Source organism: Moschus berezovskii, chromosome 25 (assembly GCF_049115385.1).
Source record: "Moschus berezovskii isolate FMDL1 chromosome 25, NW_MosBer_1.0, whole genome shotgun sequence".
Taxonomy (NCBI): Eukaryota; Metazoa; Chordata; class Mammalia; order Artiodactyla; family Moschidae; genus Moschus; species Moschus berezovskii.
In genome coordinates, this window is record NC_142484.1 from 26,808,369 (window position 1) to 26,825,866 (window position 17,498).

A 17,498-nucleotide genomic window follows, 5' to 3' on the forward strand; every position below is an offset into this window, starting at 1 on the left:
AGACCTGGTGCTAATAGATGGACAGAGAGAAAAGGCAAATACAAAGTAACTTTGTGATTAATGAACCAAATATTGAAGTTGGAAAGATCTAAGCATATTCTAGGAGTAGTGAACACTTGATTGATGTGAAAAGTTCATGAAGAGGATTTGGCACATGGTCATTGGAGGGACTGATGCTAAAGCTGACACTGCAATACTTTGGCCACCTCATGCGACGAGTTGACTCACTGGAAAAGACTCTGATGCTGGGAAAGGTTGGGGGCGGGAGGAGAAGGGGACGACGGAGACTGAGATGGCTGGATGGCATCACCGACTCTGTGGACATGAGTTTGAGTGAACTCCGGGAGTTGGTGATGGACAGGGAGGCCTGGCGTGCTGTGATTCATGGGGTCGCGGAGAGTCGGACACGACTGAGCGACTGAACTGAACTGAACTGAACTGATTAAGCTGATGAACCTCAAAGTTACAAGGCTGAAGCATTTGAATCATTTGCAGACAGTGAGCTGGAGACTGAAAGCATTAAATTTAGAAAAGTTGATATGATGATGATGTTCAGATTTTGTTAGAAGGATTGGGGTTAAAGATAGGAAAGATATTTTGTGAAGTTTCTGCCTTTGTTCATACATAAAATATTAAAGTATTTAGAGTGAGAGTGTCAATACTGTATTGCATGGAGCAGGATATTTGAATACATATTTATTAGAAAACAGCAGTGAGCTGGATTGATTACTTATTGGCCACAGTAAGAAGGGATGAGGGATGAATCAAAACAAAGCTATGCTTTTTGAGGTTTAAGAAACTACAATGATGTGGGGACAAAACTAACAGAAGAAGTTCTGTTTGGGAGAGAAATATAATAATTTGATAGTTATCCTGGATGGCAAGATATATAAGTGGAAATGAGGAATATTTTTGAGACAATGTCTATGTGTTTTAGTGATCATTAAACCCCCCAAAAGTTCACTGAAGCCACAGGCTTAATTTTATATCATTTTTTAAAAAGGTTCCCTTTGTTTCAGTTTTCTAGCAAGCATATACTTATACCTTACTACATGTCAGGCATTTCAAGAACTTTTCGTATAAACTCATACATTCGTCACAGCAACCCTATGATGTAGACACTATTATTAATGCCATTTCACATAAAGTGAAGTTGGTTTGCATACCTGAAGTTACATAAGTAGTAAATCAAGATTTAAGATTCAAATCCAGGCAGCCTAGCTCCAAAGTTTGTGCTTGTAACCATTCCATTCTGTTGCCTTTTGCTGGGCAAATGCTTTGGCTACACTCAGGCTCGTATTTATCCAACAAATTTTCCATAAGCACTATTGGATAGATGCTGAGGATAAGATGGTGAACAAAATCGTACACTGTTCCCTTCCTCCTGGACTAAACCATCTGGTGGGAGACAGTTGCTTATCAGTTAATCTCATATGGAGACATGGCAGCAAGAGCACTTGAACATTGTGGATTTTAAGTAATTATAAAGTGGAGTTGAGGGGTGGTGTTTTGGAGTAAGTGATCCTTCATCTGGAATTGGGAGGTAATTGGACAGAGATGTAGAAAGGGCAGAGAACAGTTCTGTGTAAGGGCTGTGTGGTTGGAGGGAGAATGGGGAGGATGGGAAGGTGGGAACAGAAGCCAGTGTGGCTATGGAAGAGTGAAGGACCACGAAAGCCACTCTGGACCATGGAAGCCACTCTGGAAGCGGAAGCCTAAGGAAGGCTATAGAAGCCACTATGGAAGCCACTTTTCCATAGTATGGCTATGGAAGGGTGAAGGACCGTGGTCCTAAGGTCAGTAGGTAGAAGCCAGGCTAATACAAACCATGGAAGCCATATTATGAGCAGCTCTCTGTCTTTATAAGTGGGCTTCCTTGGTGGCTCAGACAGTAAAGAATCTGCCTGCAATGCAGGAGACCTGGGTTCAATCCCTGGATTGGGAAGATTCCCTGGAGAAGGAAATGGCCACCCATTCCAGTATTCTTGCCTGGAGAATTCCATGCAGAGAGAGCCTTGTGGCTACAGTCCATGGGATCACAAAAAGTCCAAAATGACTAAGCAACTAACACTTCTCTTCATGAACGTAAAATCTCAAACTTTTCCTATGTATTTGTGGACTTATTTTATTAATTACAGATGTGGTGATGTAACTGTTTTTCAACTCTCATCAGGGTATTTCGTGTAAATAGACTGAAAGTAGACATGTATTTGAAAAAAATAATGTTAATCCTATGATCTAGGATTGGTGTTAGGCATTTTCCAAAATATCTTGTTTAATTCTCATAAGACGTTACAAATGATGAACCTGAGGTTCCAAAGGTTAGATAGATTAAACAGGCATTCTTGATCACCATCTTATTGCTGGTGATTTGCAGTCTTAAAACGTTCCTCTTTGAATTACTAAAAATTTAAATGTCTATGTTCTAAATTTACTGAGCGTCTATGGAGATACCAGTATGGGCATTTACAATGCCCCAACTCTGCAGTCCCATAAATTATTTTTAAAATGTCTGCTCAAAAAGTGTTTAGAAATCAGCACTAAAATAAAGAATTTCCTGGAATCCATCCATAAGGCAATCTTTGTGGACTTTTGAAAATGCTTTTCTTTATTGGATATCATATGGATGGATCATATCATATCAAAGGAGTTTTCACCAAAATATTAGAACCCTGTGAACTTGAAATCTGCTGCCAATAGTCATAAATTATCATACCTTAGAATGTATAAAATGTTGTTGGAAAGGAAAAATTTCAGATACATTTTAAAAGAATTTTCCTGTCTATTTCCTTAAGGTAATTTCTTGATTATAAAAGGACACAGAAAACTGACATACACTCTCAAAAACATTTTTTGAAGCATCATCAATTTGTTTGAGTTTCTATAAGTAATACTTAACAATTACTGTTAATTTTGTTGAGACTCTGAGGGACTATCACACCTGACAATCTAACACTCCTTTCTTTAAGAAATCTTTCATATTCATGGAATGTTTCTCTTCCTTCCATTCAGACCTCACTCTTTCAGTCTGAATACTGTAGCTGTGGTTTAGAGGTGTTCCAAGATGGAAGTGGCAAAAGAAAAGTCACTGTTTTTTACTTCTGTGGAAAAAAAAAGTGAAAGTGTTAGTCGCTCAGTTGTGTCTGACTCTTTGAGACCCCATGGACTATAGCCCACCAGGCTCCTCTGTCCTTAGAATTCTCCAGATAAAAATACTAGAGTGGGTTTCCATTCCCTTCCCCGGGGGATCTTTCTGACCCAGAGATAGAACCCAAGTCTCCTGCATTGCAGGCAGATCTGTTATGGTCTGAGCCATCAGGGAAGCTCAAACTTCTGTAGAATTGTCTTAAAAAACTTTTTTTATTCCTTCCTTCCACCTTTGATGACAAAAGACCTAGTTAATTTTCCAAAGTGTGCATATAATTGATTTAGTACTTCTTAGTTTAAAATATTATTTATTTATTTTAAAATTATTCCCCACTATGAACACGGAGATTTTAAACTGGCAACCATATATATTTGCCTGTAGATCTGATTGTTTAAATCCGGAGTATTTTCATGTTAAACTTTCCAGATTTCCAAATTATTCTGAAAAAATTGGAAGATCTAACAAGAAATTGTGACTGCGTTTCTTTGTGGAAGCAATGAGTTAGAACTAAATAAATACTTCTGCCCCTCCTGGACATAGCATGAGTTCTTTAGTTTTCCACAGTCTCCACCACTTCTTACAGTCCCTTAGAGCTAGCCATTTCATTGTTACTTAATCTGCCTGACTTCTTCTGGGCCTTTGAGTTTATAATTTACAGTTGAGATTACAATATTAGCAATTCTTGTTAGACATAAAATACCCTTGTGATCCTGGGCTAATTGACTTTTCTGGTCTCATTTTCTCCTCCACATGCGTTCTATACTCATCATAACACCCATGTCTCTGCCCGATTTTCACTTTATGGAATGCATTGCTCTTCATTTTTTAGGTTTGGTGAGAACTTAAATCCTTCAATTTTGTAAAATGTTGCTCCTTTGTGAGGCTTTTTTATAATGATGTCTGATCAACCTCTCCCCAAAGTTAAAGACACATCCTAAAATTTTCCAAAGAACCAAATTTAAACTTCTGTTCAAATACTTAAGCTTCTGTTGTATTTCTTACCATAGAATACCGTGATTTTAAATCTGTTCTCAAAGAAACTGAGAGTCTCCAGAAATGAACCTTGGCCTTGTCTGCCTCCAGTACCTAATGTTAGAACTGGAGTAGAGTTGTGATTTAATAATGATTGGTTGAATTGAATCAGATTAAATTTCTATTTAAAATTTTTAGAAAGCCTCACCAATTAACTGAATTTTCAAGTGTAGGACTAGACTTCAGGAATTTTTAAGCTAATCTCTGTCTAGTCATATGTAAACCATTAGTTGGGAGAACAGAAGCTTTTTATAGTAACATAGCATTTAGATAATGATTCTCATGTGGATGTATATGTAAAATTAGGCACAATGAAAATAAAAATGGAAAGAATGCATTTCTTGTTGAATTTCCTATATTTTCTCCACTGTAAAGCATCTGGTGCTTCTTAAATAACTGTCAATTACATAATAAATTTTTCATAGTATTTAATTTTTGGAACAGTTTTAGGTTCATAGCAAAACTGAGCAAAAAGTATAGAAGAACGGTACATTTGTTATAATCAATGAATCCACATTGACGTGTCATTGTCACCAAAAGTCCATTGTAACATTTAGGGTTCACTCTTGGTATTGTACATTCTGTGGGGTCTGACAAATGTATAATGACATATATGCCATTATAGTATCATTCATAATAGTTTCACTGCCCTAAAAACCCAGTGTGAAAACCCAGTGTGGTGCATCTCACGATGAATCACCTGCTCCTACCTCCCTCCTCTTAAACCCCTAATTATTTCACTGTCTCTATAGTGAAAGCCTCTCAATCTTGTCTGACTCTTTGCAACCCCATGGACTATACAATCCATGGAATTCTCTAGGAAAGCCTCTCAATCTTGTCTGACTCTTTGCAACCCCATGGACTATACAATCCATGGAATTCTCTAGGCCAGAATACTGAAGTGGGTAACCTATCCCTTCTCCAGCGGATCTTCCTAACCCAGGAATTGAACCGGGGTCTCCTGCATTGCAGGAGGATTCTTTACCAACTGAGCTATCAGGGAAACCCAACGGTAACAATGATAAAACTGTCTCTATAGTTTTACCTTTTTCAGAATGTCATATAGTTGGAATTACACATTATGAAATCTTTTTTGATTGGCTTCTTTTTACTTAGTAATATACATTTAAGTTTCCACTGTGTCTTTTCATAGATCTTTTTTTTTAAGCACTGAATATTATTCCATTTTCTGCATATGTAGCAGTTTATTTCTCCACCTACTGAGGATATTTGATTGCTTCCAAGTTTTGGCAATTATGAATAAAGCTGCTGTAAATATATGTGTGCAGGTTATAATGTGGACATATGTTTTCAGTTAATTAACATCTTAACATTTTATTGTCCATCTCATCTTTTAAAACTGAATTTTGAGCACTAGACCTTCATTTCCAGTATCATTTTATTTTATACCAGAAATAATTTCAAATAATTCAAAATACTTAACATCTTTTTCTAGCTTTTAATTTAAATAATTTCTTTATGATTTTACAGGGTGTACCAGCTGGCTCATATGGTAACAAATCCATTTGCAATGCAGGAGATCTGGGCTCAACCTCTAGTCTGGGAAGATCCCCTGGAGAAGGGAATGGCAACCCACTCCAGTATTCTTGCCTGGAGAATCCCACAGACAGAGGAGCCTGATGGGCTACAGTCCATGGGGTCGCAAAGAGCTAGAAATGATTGAGTGACTAACAGTTTTACTTTCACCAGAATTTTACTGAGAAACCTTATTTAATTATATTTTTAAATTTATGTAAATATTCTTATATTGTTACAGCATGAAATTTACACCAAATTTTGCTGTGGGACCTATTCTCTAGGGTGAAATGTATCTTGGAGAGAGAAAGGATAGGGAAGATTGATTTTGAATTCAATGCCAGTAAGTTCAGTTGCGATTGTCCTAACTCATTGCTCATTCTGTCTGAGGCATGAAATCTATTGGGGAGTCCCCAGAAGAGGTTGATGGTACCAGAAATAATTTTCCCATTTTTAATTTCAGTAATTTGGTCTTGAAGAATATATCTTCATCCTTTCTAAAGCCACTTGGTAGTTATCTTCATATGCCTCGGTACTGTGAATGCTCAATGAAATAATTTTATTGAGAGCTTTTTTTTTCAATAAAATATATGGAAAAACTAAAAGGAGCAAGGGGATACAGTGGAAACTTTGATTCCATCATGGAAAGAGTGACTTTATTGCCTGCATATTTGAAAGTACATTCTATATACCCTTTGGAAAAGGAAAGATATTAGTTCTTGGCAATTTCCATTTCTTTTTTTATATATCTCTTCTGTTTTATATCTAAAATGTCTACTTGATGTAATCAAGGGGAATATTTTGTCTCAAACTTTTGTGAAAAATGGATTATTTAAACTACCAGTAAAGTTAAAAAAATAAACTACTAGTATTAAATTTTCAGTTCACTGCCTATGGAGAACTAAAGATACAATTCTCTCCATTTTTTCTAGGTTTAATAGGTGAAAGAAAATACATAATTCTTTATTTTAATGTTACCTTGCTAAAACCTTGGGAAATAAATCAAATGCTGAAATATATTAAATTCCAGGCAATAGTGAGCTTTCATGGAACAGTTAGAAGTGTATGGGTATAAGAGGCTGAATGATTTGATTTCAACTATGTATGAGCTCAGTTTTTCCATCTTGGAAAACGGAGATACTATTATATACCTAATTCATGGCATTACTTTTTGAGAATTAAAAAGGATAATCTGTATGAACATGTAGGTTTTGTGTGCCTAGAGCATGGAGGCACTCACAATGCTAATTCGTTCCTTCCCCACCTGCCATGTGTTTCAGAAAACAAAAGTCAGGACCGCTTATGTGTGAAGCACTGTATCTGGCACTGTGGCAGTAAAATGATGAAAAATATCCTGGTTCTGTAGGTGTAAATTATAAGTATTCTAAATATAATTAATCATCATTGCCCTTCTGAAGCTGTAACACCCACAGCATGGTAACTAGGGCAGGCACATGTTGTACTCTGTAGCACATAAGTAAACTCTTTCCAAATGATGAACAAAGTTGTGTATCTCAGTAACTCTATCCAGGGGAACTATTGGATTTGAGGGGACTTGAAAGAAACAGGGACAATGTTAGTTAGAGGGAAAGTAGTCAAGTGGTCAAATATTGGACTTTCTAAACTTCCAAATAATGGCTTTATTTTTCCTATTATGAATTCCCTAATATGATAGCCAGAAGCCACAGGTGGCTATTTAAATATAAATTGATTAAAAAGAAATAAAATTTAGAAATTAGTCTCAATCACAATCACCACCGCTTAAGTGCTCAGTGACCACATGCCACTAGTAATTACTAGTGATTATTACAACGGATAGCGCAGATATAGAACATTTCTACCAAAATGATCACAGAAAGTTCTACTGGAAAACTATTTAAAAGATGAAATTCAAGTTTAGGGGAATGATACAAATAAATTGTTTGCCAATCTTTTCCTGAGTTCTTATACCTATAGTAGAAAAAAAGCAAATGTTTGTAAGAAAATATGGAAGAAGGAAGTCATAGGCAATTCAATATATTTTTCCTTGCATTGATAGCAGTGATAATAACCTTTATTGAACATTTATTCCTTCACTTGAATTGTATTATTTAATTTGCACTCACACACAGTCAATGAGATCCACTTTCCCCCCCACCGATACATGTTGAATAGAAGGGGAGACTGAGGAACAGAAACATTAAGTAATCTGTCAAAAACTATTGTAGCAAGAAAGTGACACACTTGGGTTTGAACTCAGGTAATTAGACTCCCAATCCCTAGCAGGTAATTCACTTACGAGGTAATGGATTGAATTAAAAGACTTTAGAAGTGAATTTAATCAGAAAATATTGATAAAACATAAAAGTCACTCAAAATCTTACTACATATTTTGGAATTATGTAAGATGTAAATGATCCTCCATGTATCAATCACCTTCCTCAAAGGTAATAACTATTAATTTGATGGATACCCTACTTGAATTTTCCGTAAATTAATGTTATATAAATAAATACAATGTTCATATTTATAATCCAACATATATATATATGCAATTTAACTACATATATGCCCATCTATACTGTGTATGTGTGTATATACACACACATCATAAAATGAAATTGTGGTGTACATATGTGTTTGTATATTATCTACCTAAGAGTATGTACTGAACGTCTTATGGTTCAATACATATACATTTATCTTATTTTTTAAAAGTTATTGCACAGAGTTCCATTGTATTTGTATATTATGTACTATTCAACCATCGCTTTCTATTTCTATTTTTTTCTATTCAATCAGCATTGCAACAAATATACTTGTTCATATATTTTAAAGCACTACTATATTTGCAAGATATAGTATAAATATAAAATACTATTATATTTGCAAGATATAGTTTTAGGAGTAAATTGGTAGATTTAAGAATATATATATTTTAGTTTTAATAAATATTGACTAATTGATGTTCATGAATATTTTGTAAAGGTGATATTATACTATGCTATTTTTTATTGCTTTTACAATTCATATAGGAAAATATTTCTTTGAAAGCCACTCAGTTCAGTTCAGTCGCTCAGTCGTGCCCAACTCTTTGCGACCCCATGAATCACAGCATGCCAGGCCTCCCTGTCCATCACCAACTCCCGGAGTTTACTCAAACTCATGTCCATCGAGTCGGTGATGCCATCCAGCCATCTCATTCTCTGTCGTCCCCTTCTCCTCCCGCCCCCAATCCTTCCCAGCATCAGAGTCTTTTCCAGTGAGTCAACTCGTTGCATGAGGTGGCCAAAGTATTGGAGTTTCAGCTTTAGCATCAGTCCTTCCAATGAACACCCAGGGTTGATCTCCTTTAGAATGGACTGGTTGGATCTCCTTGCAGTCCAAGGGACTCTCAAGAGTCTTCTCCAGCACCACAGTTCAAAAGCATCAATTCTTTGGCGATCTACTTAAACTAATTGGTTAAGGGGTATTATTATATGTGCGCTTCCTAGGTATCTTAGTGGTAAAGAAATCTGCCTGCCAATGTAGGAGATGCAAGAGAGGTGGGTTCAATCCCTGGGTTGAGAAGTCATTTCCTGAAGAAGACTCCAGTATTCTTGCCTGGAAAATCCCATGGACAGAGGAGCCTGGAAGGCTACAGTCCATGGGATTGCAAAGAGTTAGACACAACTGAGCAATTGAGCATGCATGCACATTGTTAGATTTGTCTATATAAATATATGTATATTCATGCAAAAATTTTATTATGTCTAAGTCTAAAACAAACTTAGCAACAAAGAGATGGATCTTGGATATTAGACAGACACACTCTTTGAGTGACTTAGTAACTGAATGTATTAGTTATATAACTATAAAATCATTGGACAGGAAAAACCTAGTAATAGTTTGATGTTTCCTGGCTTCACCAATACACAAAGACCACATTTCACTTTTTATAGCCATCTTTGTAAATGTCTCAACAGTCAACAACATTTTGTTTATATTTTCTCAGAGAATAGAAGGAGTAATCCTATATATGAATTTAAATCATAAAATGCTTCTCCCTTGATCTTTTTTGCTTTCAGAGGCAAAGCTCTATCTAGCCCAAATCATCAAATACTTGGCTCAGGCTTTCATATCACGTGGAATCGAACTCTGACTTCATGGAATGCCAAGAAAACTGGTTATATTCTATTAAAGGAACAAAAAATACCTCACGCAATTCTTTATAGCATTTGGTATGGTGAGGGAGCTTTCTAGGGCTAAAATTTTTGAGGTTAATAATAGAAAAATCTGTCCATGTTCACACGCTCCCTTATCTTAAGCATTTTCTTATCCTGGAAGAGAAATGATGCAGAATGTAAATATATTTCAAGTTCAGATAACAGAAATCCAACCAGAATTATTTTTGTATTACACAATAGAACAATGATCTGTGATTTAAAAGGAAATAGTCTGAAAGAACGAAGGTAGAATGTTATTGTTGAAAGATAGATTTTTAATATTTCCTTTTCTTGGTATTTGTGATATAGTCTTCTGGATATTAGATAATTCTGTTGCTCTCTTTTGACTTTATAATTCTTGTGTAATTCTTATTGTGTGTCTATGTATGCACATAAGAATGGAGGTGTGTATGTTACATTTTATCTATGTTCATATTCATATTTGTATTTCATTCTTCTTTCACAAATGAGAAATGCATTTATACATACTTTATGAGAAATTCTGACAGAATACACAGATGAAAGAGAAGCACCCTCTCTCCCATAAAAAAAAACAGTGGAGGAGAAAGAAAGTGGCAGTCTGAGCCAGGGAAAGGATTTATGTATATTTAATTCTAGATATTAAAAAGGCAAGTTTATGTTTACAGGCATAGGTTTTCATACTCTCTTGATTACCAGCTAAGTTTCATTTGTGTTTCATATCCTTTCCTATAGCTATTCTCAAAATCTATTTACTGCTGTGAGGTCATACCAAAGCATTTTATTGAAAACATAAATGTGTCACTGTGATGACTGCCAGATATTCCACCAGAGTGAGATTTTTTTGTTTTTCAGAATCTACCCTTGAAGAAGATTCCATGCAAAGCCAGTGCACCCTCAGGCTCCTTTTTCGCCAGAGACAATACAGCAAATTTCTTATCCTGGTGCCGAGATTTAGGAGTAGATGAAACATGTCTATTTGAATCGGAAGGTTTGGGTATGTATATTTCTTTTAGAATTTTAGTTGATATGATATTAAAATTATTGTTCGTTAGCATAACTCTCAAAATTAACTTTTGTGTGATTCATTTCATAGTTTGTTAACTTTAAAAAAAATGTAGTTTGTTGTAAACTTGTAGGGTTTTTGTAAACTTGAGTTTTTGAAGGTAGAAAAATTTACCCTCTTACTCTTGGTCACCTTGTGCATAAAATAACAGGAACATAAGTAGCAGAATTCTTTCCTGGCTAAAAATAAGCATATACAATGCAAAATGGGGGGATTCTTGGAAAACATAGGGTTAAATTTTACCACCAGGCTCTTACCTGGACTAGAAGAAAAGCTACACGTGTTCCAGCCATCCATCACGAGCACTTTTGTCTTTTCACCTCTAAAAATTATGAAAACACTATCGTTTATAAGCACTTTGTTGAAACATATTTTAGTTAAGCTTATTTTTAGTTAGTGAAATTTGTTTTTTGCTAGTTAAAAATTAGGCAAACAAGCAAGAGATTAGGGCAAATTGAAAATGATGGAATAAAAAGACAGGTGGGGTCTCAAAGAGTCAGACTCAAAGAGTCTTAGCACATACCTTAGTGCTTAGGCTTACCCAGATAATTCTGGGGTTTTTGTTTTGTTTTATGATTGAATTTTGGCAAATGCACTTCCAGACCACAGAGCCTGGTTTTGTATTTCCCTGGGAGAAAACATGCATTGGACCATTTAGTGTTTTGACCTTACATGGTACCCTTAAATGTTCAAATCTTTTATATAAGATCTACCCCAGTGGTACTCTCTAATAGAAAATATTGGAATTAAAGACCAGTTTTAGTAAGGTGGAAAGAAAGGAGACATTTAGGGCGTGGGGGAAATGCTTTGGTTCTTTTGCCTGAGACTTTAAAAATCAATTTACAAAACCACGTAATACCAAATATTAACATCAAAGTAAGCTGAGCGTCCTTCAGAGAGAACAAGTGTACAAATTACCTTCCTAGCATTGAGACTATTCTTTGCCTTGAAGCCTCACAAAACAGAATTCCTTCCCCTGCTGAACCTAGGAAAAGTCTTACTCATTTTATGTGCTTAAGGAAATTTGTATAAAGAGGAGTTAATGTGGTTCAGAAAAGATTGTCATCAAATTTCTGAGAAGTCTCTCAGCAGAGAAGAGAATAACATGAACTTAGACTAGGGGAACATTCTATACCTGAAAGAAAAAATAAACCAGAATAATTGCACAGCAGCGTACTCTGTGCAACAGTGTGCTAAGTGAGTGCCCATTGTATGAATGGACTTTGAATGTTCTTACAATTTCCTCACATCAAAGTAAAAGAAAAAAAACCAAAAAAATTGGTGGAAGATATATATGGATGTAATTCTTTTTCAGGGCTTTGGTAATTTTACAAATAGATTTTAACTTTCAGGTTTATAGGTTTATGTGAATGGAGGATTATAGGAAGAGAATGAAGCAAAATTATTTGTGGGAAAAACCCATGAAAGAGCTATTAATTGTCTGTGGGTATACATGCACACATATGCACATAAAATTTTTAAAAAATCAATTTATTTTGTGTGTTTAAAATACATTTAGTATTTTAAAAAAATACTAAGTGTACTATTAGTCACAAGAAGTACACTTTTCGGGTTTGGACAAATAACATCATGATTTAAAATCCTGGAGTCCTCCTACATGGCCACTTGGGGAAGCTGATTTATTGTTGTTACTTTGTTCATTGCACAGGTTTCCATTCAAGAAAGAATTTTTCAGTGACTTCTGTAGGCCAAGTAGACTACTAGAAACTATGAATATAAATATGGTCTTGTCTCAATTTTCTTACTATCCATAAGTTTTTTTTGTTATTTGAACTAGTAAAACTTTCAACTGGACTCCAAGAAGCTTGGATCACTTTTTAAAACCCGATTTGGGTAATAAATAGTACATTTTATCTTGAAACAATAAAGCATAATTCAGTTTATATGATAATGGTCCTCGTACATAAATACACATTGTGTAGCATATAAAATTATGTCAAGAAGAGTTTTTAAATGGTTGGCTTCTTCACCCTATTTTACTTTATAAAAAAGAAAACCCATGGTAATCGACATACAATAACTGTTAAGTATTTTGTTAAAATATCTCTGATTTTGCTTACCTTCTATAGTATAGCTTTTCTTATACCTTGCAATTAAAATGTATTTATATAGCTAAGAAAGTTTAATAAAACCAGCTTTTCAAGGCTATAAAATCTTTCAAATAATTTTGAATCCTCTCAGTACCAAACTAGATCAGATAATTTGGCTTTCTAGTTTGTTCTTTAACGAAAAGGTAAATTTGAAATTTCTGCAGCTTAGAATAGGACATGAGGTGATGTATAATAGGTCCTGTGGAGATGGAAGAGAGGAGCCAATACGATAGCATTGACTTTAGGATTATTCAGAGAAAGGAAACAGCTGTGTTCATAGATGTTCATGATAATCACGAGGAAGGACAATGAGAAATTCCATTTCCCCAAGCAGAACCCATTCTCCTTGGATTTTTCTTATTATTCACTGTGGGTGAGGAAGTGATTGAGCCAAGGCTGATGGCCTTGGACGCTGCACTTGCAGAACTGACTTTCTTGCAACAGTAACACTGTGTACTCTGCTTGATGTCTTTCCACACTTCACTTTTGAAAGGGAATTTAGGACAAGGGTTTCTTCTTTTTTCCCTACCTCAAGATTTCATTTCAGTAGCACACAAGATGAAGAGCAGGCTTTGTGTCCTAGTGTTTTGAACAGCAAATAAAATGAAAAGATGCCCTGATTAAGGGGAAAAAATCTGTTTGAATGAATGATAAAGTAGATCACTGTCCTGAGTGCGTACCAAGAGGTTTCTGTCTAGCTGTTCAAAGGACTTTGCCTGCATAAAGCATTCTTATCTTTGTGGCAACCGATACGTTACCCTCTGTGACAGTGCTTTTCTCTTGGTACGATTATTTGTGAGAAGATCTTAATTCATGACTCACTGTCTGTTCTCTTTCCATGACAGGTAATGACAAGAAATCTCAGTGGGTGGGGAAAGATGCCAGGGATCAACTGGGGAGTATAGACAGCATCTGATTCCATATGCTTCTCTCATGCTTGTTGTTTTGATTCTTGGCAGATAACTCTCTATATGCCACATGATGCAGTCACATACAGAGCATAACCTGCCGTTTATCTTCTAAGACATTCTTGAGAGAGAACTTCTCCTCTATCAAATGTCACTTCTTAGATTATGAGTTAACTAATATCCCAGGATAGTATTTCAGAAATGAGTCAATAGCAAAGTGGATACATGTCATAAAAAAGCTTTTTCATAAAAGACTTATAAAAGCCCAAAAGAGATAAAAATGTTTGATACCTTAGTGATAAGTCAAATGCAAATAAAAACTATGAAAAATTAGTGACAATTAAGAATTGTATATTTAATGTTGAGTATAGAGGAAAGTCAACACTAAATATTCAATTCTTAATCCTCACTGATTTTTATAGATTGAATTTGCATTTGACTTATTTCTAAGGTATCAAACATAGAGGAAAGTGGGATCTTCTATATATTGCTGAAAAATAATTGGAAGTATAGAGGAAAATCAACACTAAATATTCAATTCTTAATCCTCACTGATTTTTATAGATTGAATTTGCATTTGACTTATTTCTAAGGTATCAAACATAGAGGAAAGTGGGATCTTCTATATATTGCTGAAAAATAATTGGAAATTTTTTGCCTTTTTTTGTCTTCTTGGACAATTTGACATTATGTATTAAAGACTTCAGAAGTGCTCATGTTCTTTTATCAAGTTGTTCTACTTCTAAAAGTTTATTTGAGGGAAGTGGAGATAAGTAATACAATGTCTATTGAAACATTTTTTTATGAGTTAAAAAAAATGAAAGAACTGAAGTTATTTGGTGGTAGCTTAAACAAACTGTAGTCATTCATAGATACCAAGGAAAATAATATTCATAATATTTGGAGACCAATAATATGGGAAAATTATGATATAATATGAACATGCTGCTTCTGCTGCTGCTAAGTCACGTCAGTCGTGTCCGACTCTGTGTGACCCCATAGACAGAAGCCCACCAGGCTCCCCTGTCCCTGGGATTCTTCAGGCAAGAACACTGGAGTGGGTTGCCATTTCCTTCTCCCATGTGTGAAAGTGAAAAGTGGAAGTGAAGTCGCTCAGTCGTGTCCGACCCTTAGCGACCCCACGGACTGCAGCCTACCAGGCTCCTCCATCCATGGTATTATCTAGGCAAGAGCATTTACATCTAGTAAATAACAGTAAAATGCTATATTCAGAATTTCAAAGTAAGACACATAGTAATTGAATTGTAAGTAATATTTTCTTCTTCAATTCTCTATTAACACACTTTAGGCAGTAAACAGGTATGGCATATAGTCTGAAACATAAACAATTTTACTCGTATTAAGATAATTGCAATCTTAATTGCAATCAGATTGCATAGAGAATTATTTATTGACATCAGTGAATTTTCTACATCAGTGTATTATAAGGGCTGTTGTACATTAGGACCAGAAATATATGACTTATTCTTAATTAAAAAAAAATTTGTTATGGGTCCTAAAATTGATGCTCTTGTATGATTTTTTTTCTAACATATTTTAAGTAGAAACTATGTTTTTAAATTAGTGATATTCTTGCTTGGAGGATTTGTTATTTGTAATTTACTTTAGCCCACTGATTAGAAATTGCTAAGTTAGCTTAATTTTCCCCCCAGAGTTGTTTTTTTCTCTTTACTTATGAACATTCTGATTGAGCTGGAAAGTTGAGAAAAATAAAAGGATGGGGGAGGGAATATTTAAAAAATGTGCAAATTCTGCTCACTGTAATTGTGTCAATATCACTATGTTATTGGATAATTATAGGATTTGGAGGCCAATGACTATGCTTCATCTATTTCTCTGAGAAAGAATCTACTCAGCAAGAAAAGGGTTTGCTATCTGCTGTGCTAGCATGCAAATGTGTGTGATTTGTTTTTCATTTTTATCTTCTGTATTGGTGTTTGCTGTGTGGCACTGTCTTTTTTCGATGCATGACTCTGAAGAATAGTTTTATACAATTCTTTGTTCTATTGAACATTGGTCAAGCACTGACACACCTACAGTATTGGGTTTGATCCCACTATACAAAAGTAAAAAGGATTGTGCGCAAGTTTTTAAACATTAACATTTTCCATTTTGTTACCTACTGCATCAGAAAAAGAATCTATGCCTGCCTGCCAGTATTTGATAAATTATCCCGTGTGATTGTTGTTGATGTTGTCTGTATTGAGGACTGGAAGAATATTTCTGTAGAAAGAAACCTACTTTTATTAATATTAATGTAGGATAACAATTTCAGGATACCAGATCAACTCTGGGTTATTTATATTCACATTGTTTCTTCCCAGGAACAATTTATTTTAGACTTTGGGTTTTGTAACACCTCTCCTTATAAAGTACTTTATCAGCATCTCAGTTCTGAATTTGAGCTCAGAAACTTTTTCCAAATTTAGCCATTTGCCCCTATGTTAGCACAAATGTATGGTATCTGAGTGAGAAAGCTAAATATCTCCCAGGGGTAATAGGTATATCAGGATTTGATGGAATGAGGGTTGAATCAGGAAAGTGACAGCCTTCTAGCTTTTCCAGAATCCAATTTTCACTGTGCAATATTCAATAATAATAGCTATATGTTGAGTGTAGCTATTATTAATCAAGCTGTGCATATGTGCTACTGTCTCTAATCTCCCAACAACCACTAATTTTATAAATGGAAATGCTAGCTTAGGACCAAGAGAATTAAATAACTTGCCCAGTATTATACTGCTTCTCAGTGACACAGCTAGGATTTCAATTCAGCTTCATTTTCCTCTGAAGGTCATGTCCCTCCTGTATTACAGAAAGCTGTGTTTTGTGTGAGATAATTTTAGAAGTTCATATGCTGATTTAAAGTAAAAGGAAAAATAAAGTGTAAATGAAAGCAAAATTAGAAGAGACTCTTCCTTGCTGCTCTGAGTAACAGTGACGTAACCCGTTAATTTGACATCAAGTCTGGGTGTTGAGACAGAAAGGGCACTCCTTGCTCTGGGACATTTTTTTGACTTGGTGGCAAAGGCAATTAACTACATTTTATTCTATGCATCTTCCATTCCTGATGAGATCATGAATGAATCCTCCCTTTTATGTGAATTATATGGATGCTGTATCCTGTTTTCAGTGATTCTGAGAAATCTGGATACATACACACTCAGCATTCATGAGTTTGTGGGGTTTATGCTTTGTTGCCTTTTCTTCTCTTTAGCCTCTCAGCTCAGTTTTTAAGGCACCTATGCTGCTAACTGCTTCCTACATTTAAATGCAAAAATCTCTGTGTGTGAGTTACAGGGAGGGACCTGACTTAAGAGAGCCAGCCCTTTACTTTCTTGGTAGGCATCTTTTCTACCTTATAGATCTGGCAGACAATAAATGCCATAATACCCATTAAGGGCTAATCCAGTGCACGGATTATTTTTTCCTCCATTCATCATCATCATCCCTGTCATCACCGTTATCCTAAACATTTCTAGAGCATGTTCCATGTATCAAATCACATTTGAA

At 35.2% G+C, this 17,498-nt stretch overlaps 1 protein-coding gene across 3 annotated transcripts in view; it reads left to right on the top strand.

The window, feature by feature from the left end:
- Positions 1-17,498, top strand: part of GAS2 (growth arrest specific 2) — a 138,105-nt gene that overhangs the window by 32,658 nt on the left and 87,949 nt on the right. For all 3 annotated transcript variants that reach the window (XM_055416046.2, XM_088832078.1, XM_055416047.2), the window contains exon 4: positions 10,735-10,876. In XM_055416046.2, coding sequence (XP_055272021.1) covers positions 10,735-10,876 — 142 coding nt within the window. The remainder of the gene's footprint in view (positions 1-10,734; positions 10,877-17,498) is intronic.